The sequence below is a fragment of the Cryptomeria japonica genome, chromosome 7, assembly GCF_030272615.1.
Source record: "Cryptomeria japonica chromosome 7, Sugi_1.0, whole genome shotgun sequence".
NCBI lineage: Eukaryota > Viridiplantae > Streptophyta > Pinopsida > Cupressales > Cupressaceae > Cryptomeria > Cryptomeria japonica.
The window spans coordinates 83,659,615-83,685,168 of record NC_081411.1 but is presented as its reverse complement, the minus strand read 5'-3'; the positions used below and the strand labels follow the sequence as shown (position 1 = coordinate 83,685,168).

The window sequence follows — 25,554 nt, the reverse complement described above, 5'->3', positions numbered from 1 at the left end:
TGCTGCAGGAGCAATGTAAAGCTGAGTTTGTATAAAAATTTTAAAGATGAAAGCAAACTGAAGCTTAACAGGAAAGAACAACTAACTAAATAGCTAAAGATACCTACTAAGTGGGCCCCCTTAGCAAGCATCTCCTGATTACGCAGATACTAAACTCAGAACTTCATTGAACTTTATTCATAAAAATAGAATGATATACATTGTTTTGTTGATATGGAAACTAACAACAAACTCTGCTTCTGGTTAAACAAATTTTGTCTTTCATTATCATGACATCTACTATTCTTATTCTATCCTTCTCTCTTCTTCTTTTTTTCGCACAAGAGGAGAAGTTTTATTTAAAAATAGGAGAGCAACTAACTAACTAACCCTATCAAAGAAAGATGTGGAAGTAAAACATATCCTTGAATCAAGGAACAAACTTCATAAATGAATTTATGCGTTCAACCCGATCCAGAGAGAATCTAGTGCTCCACTCTTTGTCATTAAAATTCTTTCCTATGATTTCGGTCAAAGAGTCTTCGCTGGAGCTTCCTCAAAGTCGTGCAGGAAATGGACTTTACTGCAAGGCCAAGATTGGTTGTGCTTGACTGGATCATTCTTCAACAACTTGCGAAGCAAAAGGTAACAGGCAACAGAAAAGGCGTATGGCACATACACGATATCTATTCATTAATCACACATTTTTGATTTATTTCATCATTCAAAAACTGTATATGATATACCAGTCATTTTAGGGGGTCAACGGGGCAATAAATGCAATCAAGTCAATCACAAAGAGCTATAGGAATATAAAAGTATCTTGCTATAGGATATCCCAAAAAGGTTTCACAAAGTCTGAACATCCATGAAATAACAAAAGTAAAGGCATTTAAAAGTTTATCATAACATCCAAATTATGAGCATATTTTAAGCTCATCACTTTACATGTTTTAAGTTAAGAAAATCATTTGACCAATCAGATACTAATTCACCCCCCCCTCTCAGTATCTGTCTGAATCCTAACAAAAATATGGAAACCATGTGATCATTGTGGTTGTATATGTAGATGACTTTTTTTTGGAGGCAATAAGGATACCCTTTGCAAAGAATTTATTGATCAGATGCAGTCAAAATTTGAGATGTCAATGCTTGGAGAATTGACATACTTCCTTAGTTTGCAAATATCATAGTAAGATAATGGATTCTTTATCTCACAAACCAAGTATGAAAAGGATATGTTGAAGAAATTTCAAATGGAGGACTGCAAACTGGTAAGTACCCCCATGGTGACCGGAAGCAAATTAAGAAAGAAAGATGAATCACCAGTGGTGGATAAGACATTTTATAGATCTATGATAGGCATTCTATTGTATCTAACTACTTCTAGACCAGATATAGTGCAGGCAATGTCCATGGTGGCTAGATTTTAAGCTGCACGTAAATAGTCACATATGAATGTCGTAAGAAGAATTTTTAGGTACCTACAAGGAACACTCAGTTATGGATTGTGGTACCATAAACAAGGGGAATTCATATTGGAAGCATACACTGATGCCGATTGGGTAGGTTGCATTGATGACCAAAAGAGCACAAGTGGTGGTCCATTCTTCCTAGGTGATCAATTGGTCTCATGGCATAGCAAGAAGAAGGATTCAATTTCCCGTTCAACTATTGAAGCATAATACATTGCTACTGCTACATGTTTCTCTAAGGTACTTTGGATGAAGCATATCAAAGCCCCATCCACATATCAAACAATCCGATAATGCATTCCAGGACAAAGCATATAGCCATCAAGTATCATTTTATCCAACTCAACTCGCCAAAATAACTTTGAAACTCTTTATACAATATGCACATCTATCATAATCATTACTGCTCATCATCATATCATAAACTAATATAACCAATTCACCAAACTTAATTAGTTAGGGTTTATCAAAACAAAGAGTTTACCAGTTCAACTCTTTAATACTTAGCAATCATGGTTCACTCCAAAAACTAACCTACTAGTTACAGTTTCCTTTTACTATCTCTTCCTACCATTTACAAAACAACATGACAACAACATCATTATTGGTTAATTGACATCAATGACAATATAACAAATTATTAATGCAAACTTCATGCAAATGCCAACAATCTCCCCCTTTGGCATTGATGGAAATACAAATATCAATACCATTGATTGCTTTGATTATGAATAGGAATCCTAGTTTCCATTTTACCATGTACTCTCCTTGTCTTCAACTTGTCTTCAGTTTGTCTTCAGTTACTAGTTGGTTGTACATCTTGCCTTTGTCAATCATATAATTCTGGTCACAATGATCACATAGTTCTTCTCCCCATTGACAACAATGCTAAAATGAAAGTAAAACATGTAATATAAAAAATTCACTATACCGCATCAACAACCTGCAACTTGGTGCTCCCCCTGTGGAATAACTCCACTTTTACACCAATCCTGCTGTAAAATTTTGCAAGTAGCTCCAGGACTAATGTAATCTACATCATGATCAATTTACCTCACGAAGATGTACAACCCCTAGCTAACTTCTAAGATACTCAAAATTAGTCTTAGACAGAGGTTTAGTAAAGATATCTGCAAGTTGCTCCTTGGTAGAAACATGCTCTAAGATCACATCTTTACTCTACACTTTTTCCCTCAAGAAATGATACTTCAATTCAATGTGCTTGGTTCGTGCATGCAAGACAAGGTTCTTTTAAATATTTGTGGCACTAGTATTGTCACATAAGATCTTTATAGGTTTTGTAAACTTCATCTTAAAACCTTCCAAAATGTGCCTCATCCAGATAGACTAGGTACAATTCATATAACTTGCAACATACTCAGCTTCAGCAGTAGACTATGAAATACAACTTTGCTTCTTGCTACTCCATGAAACAAGTCTTCCTCCCAGAAAGAATGCTCCATCGGTTATGCTTTTCTGATCATCAACATTAACTGCCCAATTTGCATCCATGTACACCTTCAAATCAAAGTTTCCTTCACATGGATACCATAATCCATAATCAACAATAACTTTCAAATATCTGAAAATCCTCTTGGTTGCTATCAAATGTGTTTCCTTTGGATTCTTCTGAAAGCATGCAAATAGACCAATTGCATGAGCTATATCCGGTCTACTGTGAACAACATAGTACAATTTTTCACTCATTGAATTGTACTCTTTCTCATCAATATATGTGGCCTCATCTTCCTTAGATAACTTACAACCTATAACCATTGGTGTCCCAATTGGTTTACAGTCACTCATACCAAATGTCTTTAATACCTCCTTCACATACTTAGACTGTGTGATGAAAATACCACTCTTCATTTGTTGTATTTGCAAACCTATGAATATTTTTAATCTCTCCCACTAGATATATTTCAAACTCTCATTTCATTTCATTTGCAAAGTCATTGCTCATTTCATTATTTCCTCCAAATATGATATCATCTACAAAAACTTGACTAATTTAATTTTATCTCCTTCAGATTTGAGATATATGGTGTTGTCTTCACTGGTTCTCTGAAATCCTATCTTCATCAAGTGTGAATGAATCCTTTCATACCATTCTCTCGGTGCTTGATTTAATTGATATAGTGCCTCATGCAACTTACATACCAATTCCTTCTTATCAGTTAAAACATAACCATCTAATTGCTCAATGTATAGTTCTTCTTACAATATTCCATTCAAAAATACATATTTCACATCCAATCTGATATACTTTGAATCCTTTATGAGCTGCAAAAGCCAGTAAAGTTCTGACACCTTCCAGTCTGGCCACTGGTGCAAAATTTTCACCATAATCTTCTCCTTCTTCTTGTGCATAACCTTTGCAAACCAATCTTATTGCGAACTACAACACCATCTTCATTCAATTTGTTCCTAAAAACCCACTTAGTTCCTATCACATTTTTATTTACCAGTCAGGGTACTAAAGTCCATGTGTTCTTCTTCTCAATTTGTTCAAAATCCTCCTCCATAGCTTTAACCGAATGATCATCACCAAATACTTCCTTAACAGTTCTAGGCTCAATAGTGGAGATTATACAAGAATTCTCTCTAATTCTTCTTCTGGTTAGCACTCCACCATCCTTATCTCCAATAATTTGCTCAGGATTGTGATTTATTCTCACATACCTCGGAATAACATGATCATTATCTTCAAGTTCATCTTCATTATCGGAATAACATGATCATTATCTTCAAGTTCATCTTCATTATCATCATCCTCTTCAAAATCTACCTATTTCGGTTGAACTAGTACATTAGTATTCTCTTTACTGGTTTCATGTTTCACAGGTTATGGTTCCAAAAACAAAATGCAAGGATCTTCATCATTTTTCTCCACACTGGTTTCCCTTAAGACTTCAGGATACTCATCCACTCAAACATCTGCACTCTCAATGATTTTCTTTGTCTAGTTGTTAAAACACTTGTGAGCCTTACTCTTGGTGGAATAACCAAGAAATATACATTCATCACTTTTAGCCTCAAATTTGCTAATATAGTCACCTCTCTTAATAAAACATTTGCTACCAAATATCTTAAAATAACCAACATTAGGTGATTTACCATATGAGTATTCATAATGAGTCTTTTCCTTACCTTTTTTTACCAAAATCTCATTCATTGTCTAGATAGTTGTGTTGATAGCTTATCTCCAAAAGTTTTTTGCTACACCTCCTTGTATCAACATCGTCGTAGAAGCTTCAACAACTGACCGGTTGTTTCTCTCTATAATACCATTTTGTTGTGGTTTTCTTGGTGTAGCAAGTTGTCATTTGATACCATTCTCTTCACAATATCTAGTGAATTCCTCAGAAGTGAATTCTCTGCTTTGATTTGTCCTCAGACGATTTATCTTCTTTCCACTCTCCTTTTCAGCTAAGTCCCTTAATGCCTTGGACTTACCAAATTTTTATGCTTTATCCTTCAAGAATGTGACCCACATCATCCTTGAGCAATCATCATTGAAGATCATGAAGTATCTATCACCTTGAATACTTTTAGTCCTTATTGGTACACATAGGTTTGTCTGACCCAAATCTAATAGATTCTCTATTGAAAAAGACTTGTTCTTTATAGTTGAGGATTTCATCTTTCCCAACTAACATTCCTTACAAAGAGCATTAACTAGTTTGTCCAATTGAGGCAAACCTCTCACTGTCTTTGACTTACTCACTTTAACAATGTTATCAAAATTCAAATGACAAAATCTCCTATGCCAAAGCCAACTTTCATCTACTTTAGCAATTAAACAGTTGTTGACTTTAGGATTTAGGTGAAATGGGTTACCTTCAGTATACTTGTCGATTGCAATTAGTTCACCTTTAGTCTCATAGATTTTGCACATGCCATATTTAAACTCCAATGGATAACCGTTGTCATTGAGTTGGGAAACATTCAATAGATTGTGCTTTAAACCTTCAACCTAGTAGACATCATCTACACTTCTCTTTCCATTAAGACAAATAGTTCCCTTATCTTTAACCATGCAGGGTGAGTCATTACCAAATCTCACAACTCCGCCATCAAATTCCTTCAAAGAAAGAAATTTTCTCCAGTCACTGGTCATGTGATGTGAACAACCACTATCAATTATCCAATCATCAAAATTATCCATTCATGAAACTAAATCTTTCTGATCAAGTGTTTCTTCTTTAATGGCTACAAACACAATGTCTTTATTAGCATCACCATTAGATTCTGCATCAGTGATACCACCATCAACTGCAATAAGACAATCTCTCTTTCCTTTTCCCTTGTACTTCTTGAACTTATCTCGCTTGTTTTCATTATCACTATTAGGATAGTTAGCAGCTATGTGTCCAATCTTGTTGCATGCAAAACATTTCAAAGGTAATTTACCTCTATATCTGCTAGTACCTCTAGGAAACTGCTTGGCCAACAATGCTTCAGGCTCAACTTAACTATCTTCATCATCAACTTCTATGCTGGATCTAGATTCATAACTATGACTGATATCTCTACTTTTTCTCATAGATGGGTTAGAAACAAAAACTCTAAATGGTGATTCAAATTTCTAAATACTACCAACATAACCATTTAATTCAAAAGCAATAAGCTTACCAATGATGGATTCAAGGGTTACCTTGGTTTTGTCCATAGATTTAAACTCCTGAATGGCTGCAACTCGAATAGCGTAGACTGGTAGTAGGGTTCTCAATACCTTACTAACTACTATGGCATCATCCATTTTACCACCAACACTCTTAATCTCACCAACTATCTCTTTTATCTTCTAACCATATTGTTGGATATTCTCACCTTCAGCCATTTGCATGTGATCAAACTTCTCTCTTAAACTCTCTTCTTTGACAATCCTCATATGTTCATCATCTCTATAAATCTTTTCAAGTTTCTTCCATACCTCATGTGCAGTCTCTAGACCATGAACATTAAGATATTCAGCATCAGATAAAGAACTGATAATAGCCTCCAGTGCTTGATTGTTTTCTTGTTTCTCTTTCTTCTAATCATCAGCCATAATCCTAGTAGGTGCAACATATTGATTATTAACATGTTCCCAATATTGATTTCCAAGACTCTTGATATAAATTTTCATTATGACACTCCATATCCTATAGTTTTCTCTATTAAAATTTGAACCTTCCTTCTTCATCATGATCTACAAGATCTTTTCCTTAATTTGTTAGGCATAGACCTTAGAGGCCTGAGAAGCTTTGGTACCAATTGATGGTATGATGAAAGATAAAGTATCTGATCAACTATTGAGAGGGGGGTGAATCAGTAGATAGAAAAACTGATAAAACTTCACCAATCTCAAAATCAATCTCTCAAAGTAAACTTAGAACTATCAATGCAATATCTCTGTCAAGATAAAAGTTGTCAAGCTAAATCGGTTGACTGTTACAACAGATAACAGTTATCAACTTGTAACTTACAAACATCCAAATACTTTTACTGATATAAGTAAAACTTCATATTGTTGCCAATTATTATGACTTATCAAAGTGGATTAAGTAGTTGAGCAAATCAACCATAATAAAACATAACCACAAAAACATTCACCACTTGACACAATATTTTTTATGTGGAAACCCAAATGGGAAAAACCACAGTGAGATGAGACTCACAAGATAACTATCTGAACTCTTTTGAAGTTCGCCCTATTAGGAGCCTAGTTGCTAAAGATTTTACAAAAATTCTTGTTAAGAATTGATCCTGTTAGGAACCACCTGGTTAAGGGATTGACTATAATGCCTTGTTAGAAGCAATACCCTTTAAGGAGTAACCTTTGTAAAGGATTTATAATCCAAGGTAATGGTTCACCTTGTTAGAGGTTTTTAATAACACCAATCTTGTTAGAGCTTACCCGGCTAGGGGATTTAACAACTATAATTGTTAGAAAACAATAGGAGTTTGTTGATCTATTTGAATAGCACTTCACTTTCTTGTTCAGATCCTTTTCATGCTCCTGTCTTCCTTTACTCAAATTAGAGATACAACATTTTGTTTGGTAACCACACACTCAATTAAAATTTGCCAAAACACTCAAAGTAAAACAACTCATCGACCTTATAAAAAAATAAACTAGGTTGGTAACACTACAAAAACCTAATTCTCATAGAGATTAAAAACAAGTCGGTTCAAGTGTGACCATTGGATTACATAAAAATGTCTACACATCATTCAATAAATCCTTGACCACTCCTTGATCACCTCTTCATCGAACTTAGTAACTCATCACACACTTTGCATTACATGTAGTATACTTTCTCATTCCCAAGACAAAAACTGTTACTTCAACGCACTAAAATCACTTTTAAACTCTCTTCATACAATATGTATACATTTCATAATCATTACCGCTCATCATCAAATCATGAACCAATATAACCAATTCACTAGACTTAAACGATTAGGGTTTATCAAAACAACAAGTAGGGTTTACCGGTTCAACTCTCCAATACTTAACAATATTGGTTCAATCCACAAACTAACCTACCGGTTACAATTTCCTTTCACTAGCTCTTCCTACCGATTACAAAACAACATTACAACAACATCATTACTAGTTAATTGACATCAATGACAATATAACAAATCATTAATGCAAACTTCATGCAAATGCCAACACATCACTGATCTTATTCTCATCTAGTGTGATAATTCAAGTCTAATCCACATATCAAAGAATCCGATCATGCATTCCAAGACAAAGAATATAGTCATCAAGTATCATTTTCCCAGAGTGAAGGTTGAAGGTTAGGAAGTAAAGATGGACTATGTCCCTACCGAGGAACAAGTAGAAGACATTTTCACCAAATCATTGCCAGTAAGCACTTTTGAGTACTTAAGACAAAATTTGGGAGTTGTGTCACTTGCCTTATGCACTTAAGTTAGTAAGGAATTATATGGCTCAGGGGGAGTTTATAGCTGCATTTATAACTCTTGAACCACATGTTGTTCATAGGGAAAGTTAAAGGCTGTATGTCTCAGTACCAGTTGTAATCATAGGTATCATCTTTAAGGGGAGATAGGTATGCATCAAAAGGGGAGTGTTTAGTACCCTTTGTCATTGTGTCAAATGGGGAGAAATCTACTAGTATCTAAAGTCTTGTAGCAAGTTGACATCAATGCAAAAGGGGGGGGTTGTTGGCATTATTGGCATTAAGTTGTCATTGATGTCAACTAGTTTGGTAAGGTCACTAGTAAGAAGGAAGTGGTGATCAGTATACGAAAAGAAAGACATAAGATGTTAATCCACATGTGAGTAAGTAGACAAAAGGAAGGCTACCAGTGCACATGAATTGAGTCATCTACCAATAAAGCAAGTTATCGGTAAGGCATGAATGGGTATGAAGGTTGTTTGTTTGTTTGTGATGAAGAGGAGGAATGTTATTTGAGTCACAACAACACCCGGTGACCAGGATAGAAAGAATCACATGAAGACATACTGGAAGGCAAGATGGTTTGTAAGGAGGAAGTGATGTCGATAAAGAGGATGTTTTTTGGTTATACTGGTAAGGTGATTTGAACTGGTAGTTAGTTTTGGTCAATGCAGAATGTAAAACTGACATAGGAAAAAAAGAAGAGGTGGATGTTGATAAACATGAGAGTTGGATGCCAGGTGGTGATATTGAATAGGTCGGTGAAGTGTGCATCAACGTAACAAGTCAGAAAGAAGTTTGTCTTTATGAAGAACCCACAAGTCATGGAGGATGCCAGAGGATTGCGGCTCAAGGAAGACAAGTTGGCAAGTGACTACAGTGACCCTACAAGAAGATTTGATCTTCGTACCAATTTTCTAAAGGAAACAACTGAGCCATTTATGGAATATGACAAAGGAAAGCATGGTGCAAACCTCCAGAATTACAAAACACACATTGAAATGCAAATCTTGGGTAGTGTTGATCGATGACATGAATATCATATCCCTAGAAAAGAACATCAATTCAAATGAGATATTGATCAAGTTCGTGAAGGAAAAACCTAACATGACATTGTTTGAAGGTCATTTTCGGTGGGAACCTATGATTATAAATATGTGAGCTTAAGAGAGAGATTGATGATTCTTGATGTGAAGAAAAAGAGTGAAGAGAGATTGAGTAGAAAAAAGGATCATCTTCCTTAGAATTTATTCGAAGAAAGTTGCAAAGTGAGTTTGCAAGCGAACCAATGAAAGGTTTTAACTGACAAAGACAGAGTACCGATAAACTGTTGCAGGTCTAATAGTTAAGCTAATTGTTGAGGTGTTATTGATCAAGAAGGCATCCAAGTGTGACATAGTGTGTTGTGAGGTGGAGAGAGGAAGAAGAGAATGCTGTTAACCAGCAGAAATTTGTTTGATCAAGTGTTGCAGAACTCATTTGCCACCAGATGCTATAACTGTATCAAAATTGTATTTCACTATACATCACCAAGTTGGAGCTTGGTGCATGGGTTGGTGCCCTAAATCTTTGTAATTTAGTGTTTCACTTGTGAGGCTGGATTAAAGCAGTAGTCTCCAGCAACATTTCTCACCGAGGTTATTCCCATATTGGGTTTTTCTCGTACATTTGATGTTGTGGGTTGCTTTTGTGTGTTTGCCTCTTTTGATATCCACATTTTTCCTACTAGTTTGATTGTTTAGAGACTAGGGTGATAACCATTATTCAAAGGTTGTTTTAAAAAAGGAAAATAATTTAGGAACCACTGATTCACCCCCCTCTCAGTGGTACATTGTGTTCAACATAGCTTCCCTTCAAAAAAATTACTGTATTTATCTTCTTAAAATACATTGCATTTTGAATCCCATTCCTAGACCAAATGAAGGAGAACCTTATAGGAAATGGTGGACTTGATATGTACAAGGGTCAAGTGGCCAAAATCAAAGCTAGACTACATTGGCTTAAGGATGGTAAAAAAGGTTAAAAGTATTCCTTTAAATACTTAAAATATAAATATAAGAAAGAAATTTTTGATGCAATGAAAGATGAGAATGAACAATTTCATACTAATCTAGAAGATATTATAGATCTTTGTATAACAATTTCTATAAGATGTTATTTAAAGAGGACCAACATTGTTAGGATGCACATTTAATTTTGAAATATATGCTTAAAGATTTCATACCAAGAAAGGTGGATACAAAATATAGCAGATTTATGTTGAAAATAAGTTGTCATTGATGTCAAAAGTTGAATAAAATATTCTCATTATTAAATCCCTCTTTTATGACTTTGGAGTTATGCTAATTATGTTGTTATGATTATTTAATAAGTGATATTATATTTATTTTCTCATGTGATGAAAACTCATAATGATTGGAAATTAAATTCAAGAAAATTATTTTGATTTCGATATTTCATGTATTCAGTTAATATGGTTAATACTTGACTAGTTGACTTTTTATTTAACCAAGTTGATGATGATTGTTGACTTGCAAAACAACAATTACCATTAAACATTACTAAGGCGGTGAAATAGGTTGTGTTATTTGTTGATCACTGCCTTGGTTAATGATTGATCAACTCATCCTTGTTTGTGCATTGTTGGTTAGCTTATTCCTTGTTGTCTCTAAGTATTGATTGTGAGGGAATTGTACCATAGTTATACACACGCACACACAAAGCTATTATGGACAGTGGTAGCATTGATAAGCTAGTGTTTATTAAAATGGTGGGTAAACTACGTGTTAAGAGAATTAAACATCCTACACCTTACAAAGTGTATTGGTTGAAAAGGGGGAATTTCTTATTGGTAGATGAACAAGCTTTCCCTAAATTTCAAATAGGAAGCTATAGTGATAGTGTTGTGTGTGATATGATGCCTATGGATATGTGTCACATGTTTCTTGGTAGACCTTGGTAGTTTAACTAGAATGTCATGAATGATGGAACCACACATACCTTGTTGCCTATAATAATCGTTGACAAATATTTTAAATCATATTAACATTCTTTAAAACCCTTTGATTTAACTATGCCAAAAACTGAAATTACACCCCAAACCATCAAGGATTTTGCTTAGAAATAAACCCCCAAATTGGGTGAAAATCATCTAGAATTTATTATAATTCTAAATAAATAATTTTGCATAGTAATATAGGTTTATATGACTATTATAGACTGTTTTTTTTAGAGAATCACTTTTATAACAAATATTATAAAACTAAAATGTAAATGTAGCTCTAGAACCTAGCAAACCAAAAGCTTCACCCAACATATAAACTATTTACCATATGATAATATATCAATCGTGTACATGAAATAACAGAGATGAAAATCTAGTATGGTGTTATCAAATACAACCAAAATATGAAATATAACCTTATTACAAAATCTAACAAATCACCAAAACCCTTAAAAAATGCATAAAAATATATCCAACTTGCAAGTGAAACACCTCAAACTCCACACAAAGGTTTATTATAATGAAATAATAGAAAATAGAAAAATAAATACCAGCAAACCTATGTTCATAATTATTCCATAAACATATGCAATAATTATAGCATTCAAACCCCAAGTTGTCGCTTCAAACCCTTATAGGTAAGCCAAACTCCAAAACTGAATATGTAATTGTTGAATCTTCAAGCACAATGGTAAATTCTTGATGAGATTACTATCAAAAACCATCTACCTCCTAAATTTAGATCACATGAAAACCTTGAACCTTCCACTCAAAGGGTCTCCTTCTCCACTAGTTTATCAACCACTAAGGAAACAAGCCAAAGCTCTATCAAAATATGTGAACAAGAATTCCTAGAATGTAAAATAGCATCCAAATATATAGAGGTGAAACCACTCATGACCTCCTATTTGAAAATAAATGAAACATCATCAATTTCATTCCAATAGAGGCTCCCATTATGGCTATTGAGTTGCAAAATATTGAGTCGTCCCAAAAAACCCTTCTATTTGCAAGTATCATTTCTTATTTGAGACTCATTGTTGCATGAATCCAAAGGACACACATCCCAATGTCTCAAGTGGCTAGATTTAATATCAATTAATATATTAAAATATTCCTTTTCCACATAATCCACATAAGGAATTTCTATAGCCATCTTAATAATTTTAGCTAAAAACAAGTTGTATTTCCCACTGTGATAATCTATTACAAAGTTTGCCTTCTGAGTAAACTCCATAATAAGAAATTTAATATTTATTTTCCAAAATGATATAAATTGCATTGCAATATTATAAATATTAAATAAATAATCTTTCCAAAAGTAGCTCATAATATTTAATTTACTATTTTTGTCCAATGGGGAGTTACTATATTTAATAAGTGTTATTTTTAGAAAAGGAGACATGACAAGTCCTCCATTCCAAAAATTGATTATCCTCAAGAAATTGAAAACTAGTGGTTGTTAGAAATATGAGTTTGTATGGTTCTCATTAATGTCAAACTTGGTTGTCCATAATAGATTCTGGTCCAGATATGTTTATGTTTGTGTTACATTTTAATTTGAGCTTAAATCTTTTGCTGTTAGTTGTGTCAATATGCAACAAACAATTTTTAATGCCTTTTATGGCTTGCAAAAGTCAATTGATAGTATTTTTGAGAGGAAGGGTGTCTATTGGACGAGTCCAAAAAGTCTTCAGTGGAATTTGGACATGTTGAAGCTATTGGCAAATGTACACTCCAATGAGAAATTTTAGGTGATTGAAATGTACACAGACTCTACACTGGCACCAAAAAGATGATTATCAGCACCATGGCCGATAGGATTTTTGTTTATTTGTATTTTGTATTTAATTGTGAAATCTTTTGTAAGTCGACATGGCAAATTGTAGTAAGACTCATATAAGTATGATATCTTGTAGATCATTTAGAAGATGTGGATATGGTTAGATTATTGCAAAACTGATGTGCAAATATTAAGGTAGACTTTGGAAAAGGGTTTATGATTATTGCAAGAGCTTAAACCGATACTGAGCCTGACATAGAAGATGTTGATCTGAAGTAGTACATGACATTGGATTTATATAATCCATTTTTATAAGTTAGTGAGACTTCCTTTGTAACTGAGTAGTGAGCTCTAGGCACTTGGCCTTTCTGCATGTGCAAGCCCCTATTGTATAAGTAATATTCACTTATTGGCCAGTAAGCGAATATTGTGGGTCACAAATCCCACCGAGGTTTTTCCCACACCAGGTTTCCTCATTAAAATATTGTGTTATGGTGTTCTTATTGTTCTTATTTACTGCATTAATTCTGGTTTATTGGTACACTATTTTGGAATGCATTTTATTTAATAAGTTCAAATAATCCATATACTGGTTAGATACTGATTCACCCCCCCTCCCCCCCCTCTCAGTATCTTTGGGAATCCTAACAATTGGTATCAGAGCCTAGTCCTCTATTTTCAAAAGCCTAATAGCTTGAGGAAGATTGTGACATTGGTAGAGATGGAAAACTTGAGAAAGCAATTGGAAATAGCTCTTTCAGACTATGATGCAGAAAAGGTTCAAAGAATATCAAACTTGAAGATGATCTAAAGGCCATACAAGAAATCATTCAAGGACTTCAAAAAAATATCACTATCACAAGGAACAAAAGAATAGAACTTTCTGAGAATATGTAGAGTAATGATGATGAAAAGGAAATTCTTAATGACCTTGTGAACAAACTAAGACAAGAAAACAATACAATGAAGCATGAGATGCAATATATGACTATGAGGCTTTGTAAAGACATTGAAGATAGGGAGAAGAATGAAGATGACTTGGTTAGAAGACTAAATAATGCTAGAAATAAAAACACAAGACTCAATCATGAAAATGATATGTTGAAGACAGACTTGATGCATACACAAAATGACAAAACTGAACTCATCAGACAGAAAGGAATCTTGGAAAATGAGTTGGCTACTGCAACTAAACACAAAGAGAAATTCAACAAAAGCTAGGAGGAAATTGATAGCATGCTGAAGAATCGGAAACCTAATGGAGATACAAATGGCCTTGGCTTTGAAGTTGGTGAAAGCTCTGGTACTGCAAACAATCATGATCATAGTAAACTGGCAAGACAACCTAATGCTTAAAAATTCAATGGGAAAGGCTATAACTGTAACAAGTATGGTCATAGAGAAAGTTAGTGCAGATATAGAAACTATTAGAATAATAATGCACCCACCAGTCAATGTTCTAAATGCAGTAAGATTGGTCATAACTCAGAAAATTGTAGAATGAAAGTAAGATATTATGTTTCTGGAAGATTTAGACATTTATCTAATCAATGCAGAACACATACAGGCATAGGATATGGAAAAGCTATTCAAGAAAAACAATGTGACTTGTTATGCTTGTAATAAGATTGGACATATTGCAAAATTTTGTAGAAGTAAAGCATCATTGACAAATAACAAAGGACTCAATTTGAAAGGTAAAGAAAAGGTTGAAGAGGTAAAACAAGAATTCTCAAATAAATGGATTAGAAGGTCAAATCAAAGTTTTAGTGAAGCTATTCCTTCACCATTAGAACAAAGTATCATGCCACCGATAGGAGGTTCTTCATCTAATTGAGAAATAATCCCTTGGGGGTATGGCAACAAATTCAAAAACATGCTAATTTACCCTCAGTTGATGGTGAGAAGTTTAATCACCTCTTTACTGACAGATGTGTTAAGTTTAACTTAACCGACAGGTATTAAATGTGGTAGTTGAAGGAAATAACACTATAAAGAAAGTATTTTGGTTCTTTTTCATTCACCGAAGAATTCAAATTCCTAATAGCATGAAAATCTCGAGCGAAGGCATTCATAGCGAAAAGTAAAGCAAATCAATCAAGCACTCATACCTCAAGGCAAATTAAGGTATTTATATCAATGGCTTCGTCCTCTGCACCTGAATTTATTGCAAACCCTACTATGATTGAAGTTATTAAGTGCCCTAGGCCCGTATTTAAACTCATTCTTGAAATTGTGAAGAAACATGATACCCTAGGAGCATTTTCAAAAATACCTAAGGGGGTAGTTTATGTTGAGGATCCTAGAATCTATATACATTGTCATATTGAAGAACTAGGAGTTGAAGAAATAATGAACATGTACATAACTGTTATATGTGATGAAAATGGAAATGTTAAACCAGAACACAAGATAGTGGAAACCCTAGGCTTTGTGGACATTCTTAGTATCCCTGATTTTCCCAAAGATGTGATAAGGATTTTTTTGAGCATAGTACAAGGTGAGTTCCTTTGGTTGGATTTCATCCATAAGATTACCAAAGAGGCAGTTAGGGTAGTGATAGACTTACCTTCCATCAGTAGCAGGCCTAACAAAACTAAAAAGGTTTCAAATGACACTGTGATGACTCTAACCGGTGCAACTTTTGATAAAAGATCTCTGAGAGTAAACAATGTAAAAGATATCAATGTTAGATTTGTTAGCATGATTCTTGGATACAAGGCTACACATGCCAATAGACTAAACTCAGTTTCTAGCTTGTGTATCAAAAGTGCATATGACATGGTGAATAACAATGAAAAGATTGATGTATGTGAGCGGCTAAAAGATGAACTGATAGACAATTTAAAAAAAATTAAAGGTGATAAGAAAGGGACTTTCAGATTTGGCAATCTGCTTGTGTGTTTAATTTTGTACATTACCAAGGAAGTTCCCGGTATTGGCAAGAAAGACTTTGGTTTTGATATATTGGTAGAAAAACAACTTCTAGACATACTAAACAATATGGAAGATGATAAAGAGAAAAACATAAATGAACATTTTCAAGCATTAAAGGCTAGGATGAAGACTAGAATAAGGCTATCTCAATCTATTATTGACAAATATCAAAAGGAGGTATGCTTTGTGATCAAGAAGGATGAAATTTGGATGGAGGCAGTTATCCCAAGGACTATTTGGGTTATTGAAATGAGATATGAGACAGATGATAATATAATTGAAACTTATGCAAAAGCCCTCTTAGAAGCCCCTAAAGAACTGATAGAAAAAGTATTTGGCAATGCTGAAACAATTGAAAGTGGCATTCAATCTCAGAAAAGGATTAAGAAAACTGAGGAGATAGTTAGGAAAGGAACAAGGTAGGCTAAAGCAATCAAAGAGGATGTACTGAAGAAAACTGGTATTAAGGAGAGTGAATTGGAAGGATTACAACCGGAAGCACATCTTTCACTAGTCGCTACCTCCTCTGATAGTGAGATAGCAATTGAATTTAAAAGGGTAGAAAGAAAGAGAAAAACCTCATCGATACCCTCACCTACACCCAGAAGGACAAGACAAAAACAATAGATAGTTAGGCCTTCGGCTAAGAAATTGACCCCAAGGAAAAAAAAAGTGAAACAGGTTATTCCTCCTTTTGACAAACTTGTGGATGAGATAACTGAAGATGGCAAATTGACAAACATCAACAAGTTGTATAATACACTATCTAATGATGAAAAAGAAAGTATAGAGAATAGTGTTATACTACACCTTGATATCTATAAGAAATTTTTTATGGAAAATGTTGATGATATACCAAATGACTTGTACAGAAGGCTAGAAGCTAGAAGGGTAGTTATTGTGGAGTTAGATAAAAAGATCAAAATAGAAAAACTTCTTGCAGTTCACCCAGTGAACTCAACTCAAGAGATTTATGAGCTGATAAGTGAGGCCAATTGGACTGTATTCTAAACTGGTCACCAGCATGTAGCATTAATGGCAGGGAGAGTTAATGAAATATCAAAAGAAACTACAGATAAGTGGGATATATTTTTTGTTGAGAAAGAAAAACAAGATGATCTTAAGAGACCAAAGACTATCAAAGTCTACCAAAAGGATAAGGATAAGGGAAAAGACAAGGCAGGTGGACCTCTGATCCTAAAGATAACTAATAACTTACCCCCACCTTCCTTTGATACTCTACCGATACAAACTAATGATACTCCATTGGCAAGAGAGAGTATGGATACACCTCATGAAGATACAAACCCTGATTCAGAAGTGTTGTACACAATGAACATTGACACACAGGAAGTCAATATTGTGGTGAATAAAGAGATAACTAACAAGAGGGATGTGGCAACAGAGCCACCGATAGGAAATATTGTAGTTGGAAACACTGAAATTGGGAACGAGCAACAAACTGAAATATCAAATGATCCCCTGGATACAAGAAAGGTAGATACCATAGGTGCACAAACTAATGTATCTACTGAGTCACCAATAGTAGACAATACAGAGGTAAACCAAGAGAACTAGTAGATAACTCAGAGTTACAATCACAAAAACTAGCAGTGGATAACATAGTAAAATCATTAGAGGCACAAACAGAGACACCATCCGGAGAGAACACGGAGAAACCAACAGAGCAACAAGTTCTTACTAAGCAAAACATTGAGAAATAAGTAGAGCAACAGGCTTCTTCACAGGTACATACTCAGACAGTGCCACCGGCTACATCTGACAAGCCCAAACCTCTGGTAGTAGAAATGCAAACTCAAACAGATCCTCCAAAGAAAGATTGCAGATTGTGAAGACAGTTGGATAGTCATCTGGAATATCGATGACTGAATTTAGGCCAACTAATGTAACAGAGGTGTTATTAGACTCAATAAAGAAAATAACAGAGTGTAATGCATGGGCATATAACGCTATAGATGACACTTTACCAATTTTGAAGATGATAGCTCCAAAGTGTAACATAGAAAATAAAGATTCTTTGAGCCAATTAGACACATTGTCTAAATATATAACCAGCAACCTAATAACACTTGATTAGATAAATGAAGACACCTTCAGAGAGAAAATGAATAAAGAGAAATAAAAATTCTTTGAGGAGATAGTCAAGAAGAATAAGGAACAATTGGAAACCTTATTACCAGTATTAGGCAAGACAATTTTGGAATTCAAGAAACTATATAGAGATACCTACAAAACAAACATTTTGATAGAGGATATAGATAAAGAAATCAGCAAAGCCCAAAAGGAAATCAATAATATTGCTGACAACTTGATAGGTTCATCGAATTCATTATCAATAGTTGAGAAGGAAATAGCAATTTTTGAAGAGAAATTTGAAAAGCTTGAAAAAGACAAGGAAAAGATAAAGTTCAAAGAAAAAGAACTGAAGTGTAGACTAAGTCCTAAACTGGATATCCTCATCTCTTTGAGAAAAGAGATTTTTGAGGCTCTTGTTCTAGGACTTAAGACACTAGAAGAGGAAATGCACTTTCTCACCGGTACAATTCAAAGAACTTAAGCAGTAGTAAAGGATAGTGAAAGATTCAGCAACAGTCTAAATTTTGCATTGGCAGACATTTATCAGATTGTAACCCACCTGTTACAAAGATCTAGGTAGGAACCACACTCAATTGACATTGAATGAGAACTTTTGTCATTGATGCCAAAGGGGGAGTAGTGGAGATGAGAAAAATAATCATCTGAAGACATCATGCTCAAAGGGAGCACACATTTTGGTAACATAGTTTTGACAGTTTTGGCAGATCTTTTTTGGATGACACTTTTTGGCATTTTCTCATGAGTGTTGCCATCAATGCCAAAGGGGGAGATTGTTGGCAAATTCACACTCCAATGATAAATTATAGGTGATTGAAGGTATTGTAATTGATGGCAACATTACAATCATATGACACGAGCAGGCACCGACACTGGCAGACTCTACATCGGTATCGAAAAGATGATTACCGACACCATGGCTGATAGGATTTTTGTTTATTTGTATTTGGTATTTAATTGTAAAAAATTTTGTAAGATGACATGGTGAATTGTAATAAGACTCATATAAGTATGAGATCTTGTAGATCAGTTAGAAGATGTTGATATGGTTAGATTATTGCAGAACTAATGTGTGAATATTAAGGAAGACTTTGGAAAAGGGTTTATGATTATTGCAAGAGCTTAGACAGTTACTGAACGTGGCATAGCAAATTCTGATACGAAGCAGTACATGACATTGAATTTATATAATCCATTTTTGTAAGTTAGTGAGACTTCCTTTGTAACTGAGTAGTGAGATCTAGGCACTTGGCCTTCCTACATGTGCAGGCCCTATTGTATAAGTAATATTAACTTATTGGCCAGTAAGAGAATATTGTGGGTCACAAATCCCACCGAGGTTTTTCCCACACCAGGTTTCCTTGTTAAAATATTATGTTATGGTGTGTTTTTCATGTTGTGCTTATTGTTCTTATTTACTGCATTAATTCCGATTTATTGGTACATCGTTTTGGAATGCATTTTATTTAATAAGTTCAAAAAATCCATATACCGGTTAGATACCGATTCACCCCCCCGCCTCCCCCCTCTCAGTATCTTTGGGAATCCTAATAGAAGCTTATGTTGTGGATTTCTAGACATGGTTGTTGTTCTTACAATATTCTCAATATTATTTTCTTGGGGTGTTTCATTCACGAGTTATGCTCATTTGAGTATGATATATTCAGTTATGTTGTGGTTTGGTGTGTCCAACTGAATTATCTTATTTGGATCATATTCCCTTGGTCCAAATATGCATTGGAGAGTGTATCAAGAATTTGTTATGGGTCTTATTATGGCACGTCGAGATGCACATGAGGTATTTCACATTGAAAGATGTGCTTTGGCTGATTGATTGCAATGTCTACACGTTACATTAGGTTTTTGATGTTCTATCTCATATTTAAGGAGTAAAAATGCATGGGTTATATATGGAATTGTGTGTAAATTAATGAGAATTGTATGTGTGATGTGCAAGAAGATTTGAGATTGCAAAAGTGTAAAAGTTAGAGCTTTGAAGGTGATATATATTTAATGAGATAGTGTGTTGTAGCAGTGATGATTATCAAAGATGTTTGTAATGATGTTGGTCGCTTTATCTACTTGTTTAAGGACAATTTCATGTTCAGAAGATCCTTCTTAGTTTCAATTATACTATTTCTCTCAGTGTTTATTGATAATGAGTCCTTTGACAACAAATTTTATCTAGCCCGGAAGTTGTGAGCCTCGGTTGTGCAAGTTCTTGTATCTTGCCCTAAGGTAGTGTGCCTTAGTCTTGCAAGTCTATCAGGTGTTGTTGCTCCTTGGTAATAAGCCTATAATTTGTAATCATTCATATTTTCTAATCTGAGTTATATTCTCACCATGGCTTTTCCTTGTTTGGGTTTTTCATGTAAATTTGTTGCTCACGTGTTGATAGGTGATGTTCATGTGTTGATGATTGATATGTTGCTTGATGTTGTTTAAGATTAATATTTTTCCAGTCCTTCGATCCTATCATGTGTTCAACAATTGATATCAAACTGTTGGTTTCTCTTTGGAAAGCTTAATCACTTCAGCTAGACCTAGGATGGCAAAGAAGCAACATGTCTTAAAGGCACCAATATTTGATGGAACATTTTTTCTTTTTGGATAAAATGAAATCTTACTTGGAAACTTTGTAGAATGGAATTGGAATGTTATCCAGACTGGTTATAAAGAAGCTCACGATTAGATATGATGATAGACTGAAGGACATTGATTAGGTCAATGCCGAATCAGGTTTGAGAAAGAAACGATTGTTAAGCATGAAATATAAAAAATGGGTATCTCTCTAATCATCTAGGGGTCTAAGTTCGTGAATATAGAAAGAATGCCTAAAGTCAGTCTCGAGGTGAAGGTAGCTGGTAGGGAACTCACTAAAATAGATTTGCATAATAGTAAAAAATCAACTCTTTGAAATGGATTTACTAAAACATGATACTATTTTTTTGTGAGAATATATTTCACCATAATGCTATACTGTCAAATTCTATTGATTTTAAAAGACTTTTTATAGAAATTATCAATTGAAAATGAATTTTGAAAGGATCTCAAAACATTAAAAACAACATACAAAATATAAAACGACCATTAATATTAAAAGGGACCGGAAGAAACCTTACAAATAGACAATAAACAACAAAGACCAGGAAACAAAAGAGAGGGACTTCGAACATGGATTTTGAGATCCTCTGATTCATATCAAAGTTGTCAAACAGATTATTCTTCCTTGTCTTCTTATTTCAAAAAATACTTCAATGTGTTGTTGCATTCAATACAACATACTGCTTTTAGGTATTATATTTTAACAGAAATTACTTTCATTACTTTAAAAAAATAATATATATCCAGTACAACAAACTACAAAGACATACCACTTCTTGGATGGTGGATGGTAGAAATATGTTCAATGAGGACAATTTTAGTTTTGTCGTAGTACAGAGTTTCAGTACCCCTCTTATATTTCCACTGTACAAGTACTTTTCTGGCGGAGAAAATTGAAGCATAATTTTTTTGTTTCATCTTTTAATAGTTTATCTGTTTCTAATTTATATTATTGCTTTTTTGGTTGTCTATGGGTCATGATTTTTTTGGCATTTCAAAATTTTATGTGTGGAGAATTTGATAATGTTGATAATGCTATTTCAATTCTATGCGGTTCAACGACATTAATAATGGGAAGGGGAGTGTTTCAGGCAGCGATACAACATTACATAAATATAAATAAACCAAAAAAAACTGATATATAGTTAAAAATTAAGAAAAATATAATTTTGATAAAATCAATTTCTAAATTAAATTATAGTGTGATGTTGCTCCTATCCATTGGTCTGTGCAGGTGTAGTGTTGTTTGATTGATTTGTAAATAAAGATATTAAATTATATAAATAAAATAATTTGTATCTTTAAATCTTTTATTTAAGATTATTCAGGTGAATAGTAAAACTTTAAATGGTTGACAAGTAACATAAAAAAAAATCATAATTAGTCAATCAATTTTTAGTTCTGCTTTAAATGAAGCCACTCAAATCTACAAACTATAAAATAGGAGCTCCTAAAGAATCTCAAAATAGTTCCTGAACATTCTCTATAAAATCACATCCTAATCTCCTAAGTAACTAAAATCTAGAACTTCAATAAATGTATTTTAATCTTCATCTAAAAATAAAACTGGATTCGATATCCATAAACTACTGGCAACTCAATCTCCTGAGAAGGAACCTTTCCTTTCCGAAATTTAGAAAAAAGTCTCCTATTAATCTTGAAAGTCACTATAAAAAATATGAAGTAAAAAATTATATATATATATATATATATAAACTATTCTACATTAGTTTTTGGAAATATATATCTGTTTCTCTCCTCTCTTTTATATTCTTCAGTTATGAATTCTGATAATGTTTTTTCAATATTTATTTCTTTGATTTTTATACAGTTGATATTGGCAGCTGATTTGAACAATGATACCATCAATGAGATGTCTAAGCTGCAAACTATGGCCATTGATGAATATATAAATTACGTCAATCCCCCAGCGGTGCATAAATTTCAGGTTTCATTTTTATTCAAACGTTATTTTTCATTTGTGTTCATAAATTCGTAAAAGTCAATTTTATTTAAACTTTTTGTGTTTGTATTGTTCTGTTTTTAGAACGCCAATGGAGAGAAAGTACTTTGTGTAAAATATGACAACCAGATATCCCTTCAATCGGGAAAGAATAGCGTATGCTTTTGCAGCCTTCACCTTTTTTCTTTTAATTCAATTTGTAAGTATGAGATAGATCTATCTCACAGTGCATAGTTTGTTTGTGGATTGAAGAAAGGTTCAAGGGATAATTTTGTGTACAAAAATTCGTCGGTAGAAGAGTGCCCAGAGGGAAGTGTGCCCATCGTGGAGATCACACGTGAGCGTGTTGAAAGAGCAGGATCTCTGAGACAATACTTAAATACAGGATTGTACGATGACACAAAAGAAAATAAGGAGGTTTGCTCCTAATCTAATTTTTATATTAAATAAATTATTTTATTAAAAAAAATATAGATGGAATAATAGTCTTATATATTTATTTTTTAAATCATGTATTTGTTTACATCAACACTTTGAGTTAAGAGTGTGATTAATAAAAAGATTTTTCGGAAAAATCTGACCTACTTTTATCTATATTTTGTAGTACGCAGTAGTACAAATTATACCAAGGGGAAGCCAGGAGATCCATGAAATCAAAGCGGCTTTCAATGTATGGCAGCCTTCCGTGGACACCAGTAATTCAGTTTATAGTGCCGCTCAAATGCGTGTTGTCCATCGGAATCTTGATGGGTCAATAAACGAAAATATGGAAGCTGGATTGATGGTCTGAATAATTAGTTTGTTTGGTTATTTCTACTAGCTCTATACTTTCAATTAGTAGAAATGATACTAAGGTGTATATATCGCCTACAGGTTTACCCCAGTCACTATGGGAGTCCACGCGTTACATTTTATATTGTCCATAAGCTTTCCCGCGAGGTAATAATTGAATATATAAAATATATATTTTTGCAATTTTTATTTTGTCATAGTTTTGTAGTTGTTTAAGTTTGTTCTAAAATTGTATCTGTGCATTTGGAGGGTGAGGAACAAATTTGCTTCGACCTATGTTGTAATGATTTTATTCAAGAAGGAACAGAATTCTATCCAGGAATGCCAGTTCATCCTATTTCTGTATATGATGGTGCACAAACGGACAGCACCATAAGCATAAGAAGAGTAAGCACAAATATAATTTGTTTTTTTTATTTTCCTTATAGGTTTTACTAGACAAACTAGTTCAATTATTTTTATTAATATTTAGATGGTGGCCAACACTAATGGTAATATATAATTTTCAGGAAACCAGGGATAACAATACAGAAAATCTAGTGTGGGCAGTATATTTACAAGACAAGTTAGTGGGTCATTGGCCTGCAGGGATTTTCAAGGACTTGACATATTATGCGAATTGGGTCCAAATTGGAGGACATGTAGTGGTAAAATCTGCTGATAGATCGACTCCGTACCCCAAGACGCAGATGGGTAGTGGACACTTCCCTAAATATGGTTATAAGAAAGCAGCTTATATTAGGAACATACAATTGTTTACTATTAATGGTGTTCTTATAACTGAAAGTGACAGGAGTTATCGGGTAACTAGGGAAAGTTGTTATGGTGTACAAGGATATATGGAAAACGATAACTATTGGGGACATCATATAAATTATGGAGGTCCTGGAGGTGAAGATCTTCTTTGTACATATTGAAATACTTTTGATTAAAAGCATGAATGATATGAAATCGAGTGTGTGAGCTGCACGATAGCAGAGATATAAAACATATGTAGTTAAATGTACTTGTTCGTGTACTTGTGCGTTCTCTTAACTGCTTGCAAAAATTATTAGCCTTCGGTAGCACTGAAATTCCATAACCCACAATTTACTCTTTCATAGAGATGTATGCAATGAGTTTACAACTTGAGAATTGATAGTTATAAATTCCTACTTGAATACTGAATTCCTTGTAGGTCTTATAGTTATCAATTTGCAATTAGCCAAGGCATCTGCCAAAGTTTTTACCTTTCTATAGTAATGAACAATTTCATATTCTCAATTTTTTTCAAAAATCTATTTCATTTGTTCATCGTGGCATTTCAGGAGCTAGCTTGGTGAGCTCCTTTCTTCAAAGAACAACAAATTATCACCGTGGGATCTCAATTACTTCGAATATTCTTGATGCCTCCGCTAATTTCAAACTAGAGACCATGTTTGAGTCCGCTAATTTCCGCTATTTTGTTTGTGCCAACAATGAGTTTTTTTATGGTTGCTCCCATAATCAAAACTTTATCAAATCTCAAAATCACACCAGTCTCCAAGTTACCAAAAATTAGGATTAACGCATAATATCACATCTGGCTATGAAACATACTACAACATCTAGAGAACCAAAAAATCTCACATATTCATAATGATAAAACATAGCTAATGAAGATAACAACAACAAACGAAATCAGTAGCATTTTCCAAACCGGAACACTTCCGAAATAACAAATATAATAACTAAAACACCAAATAGACTTTCCGATCAACAGATAATCGAAACAAACAAGTTTTGGCATCAATGACAATCACAAAACATATATTTCCAACTTGTACAGTGTTTGCAAGAAACAATTTCTGACTTTTGAATAGGAATTATTTTTCTCATTTGAGAAATTACATCGTTTTATGTTATAAGTGTAATATCTTTGGACACATTTAGATATAAGCACCAAAATGTCCTCCATGATGTTTGTCAATCATGTCTTTATACAAGTGTATATGTTAGTAATC

The 25,554-nt window shown here is 33.8% G+C and overlaps 1 protein-coding gene across 1 annotated transcript in view; it reads left to right on the top strand.

Annotated features, from left to right (window-relative positions):
• The window catches only part of LOC131041501 (protein neprosin-like), a 33,223-nt gene extending 8,734 nt beyond the window's left edge, over positions 1-24,489 (top strand). Inside the window, exons 2-9 of the mRNA XM_059208239.1 lie at positions 17,449-17,658; positions 22,649-22,765; positions 22,865-22,936; positions 23,033-23,197; positions 23,385-23,564; positions 23,654-23,719; positions 23,822-23,959; positions 24,082-24,489. Of these exons, the coding sequence (XP_059064222.1) occupies positions 17,449-17,658; positions 22,649-22,765; positions 22,865-22,936; positions 23,033-23,197; positions 23,385-23,564; positions 23,654-23,719; positions 23,822-23,959; positions 24,082-24,489 (1,356 nt within the window). The remainder of the gene's footprint in view (positions 1-17,448; positions 17,659-22,648; positions 22,766-22,864; positions 22,937-23,032; positions 23,198-23,384; positions 23,565-23,653; positions 23,720-23,821; positions 23,960-24,081) is intronic.
• Positions 24,490-25,554: the final 1,065 nt, after the last annotated feature.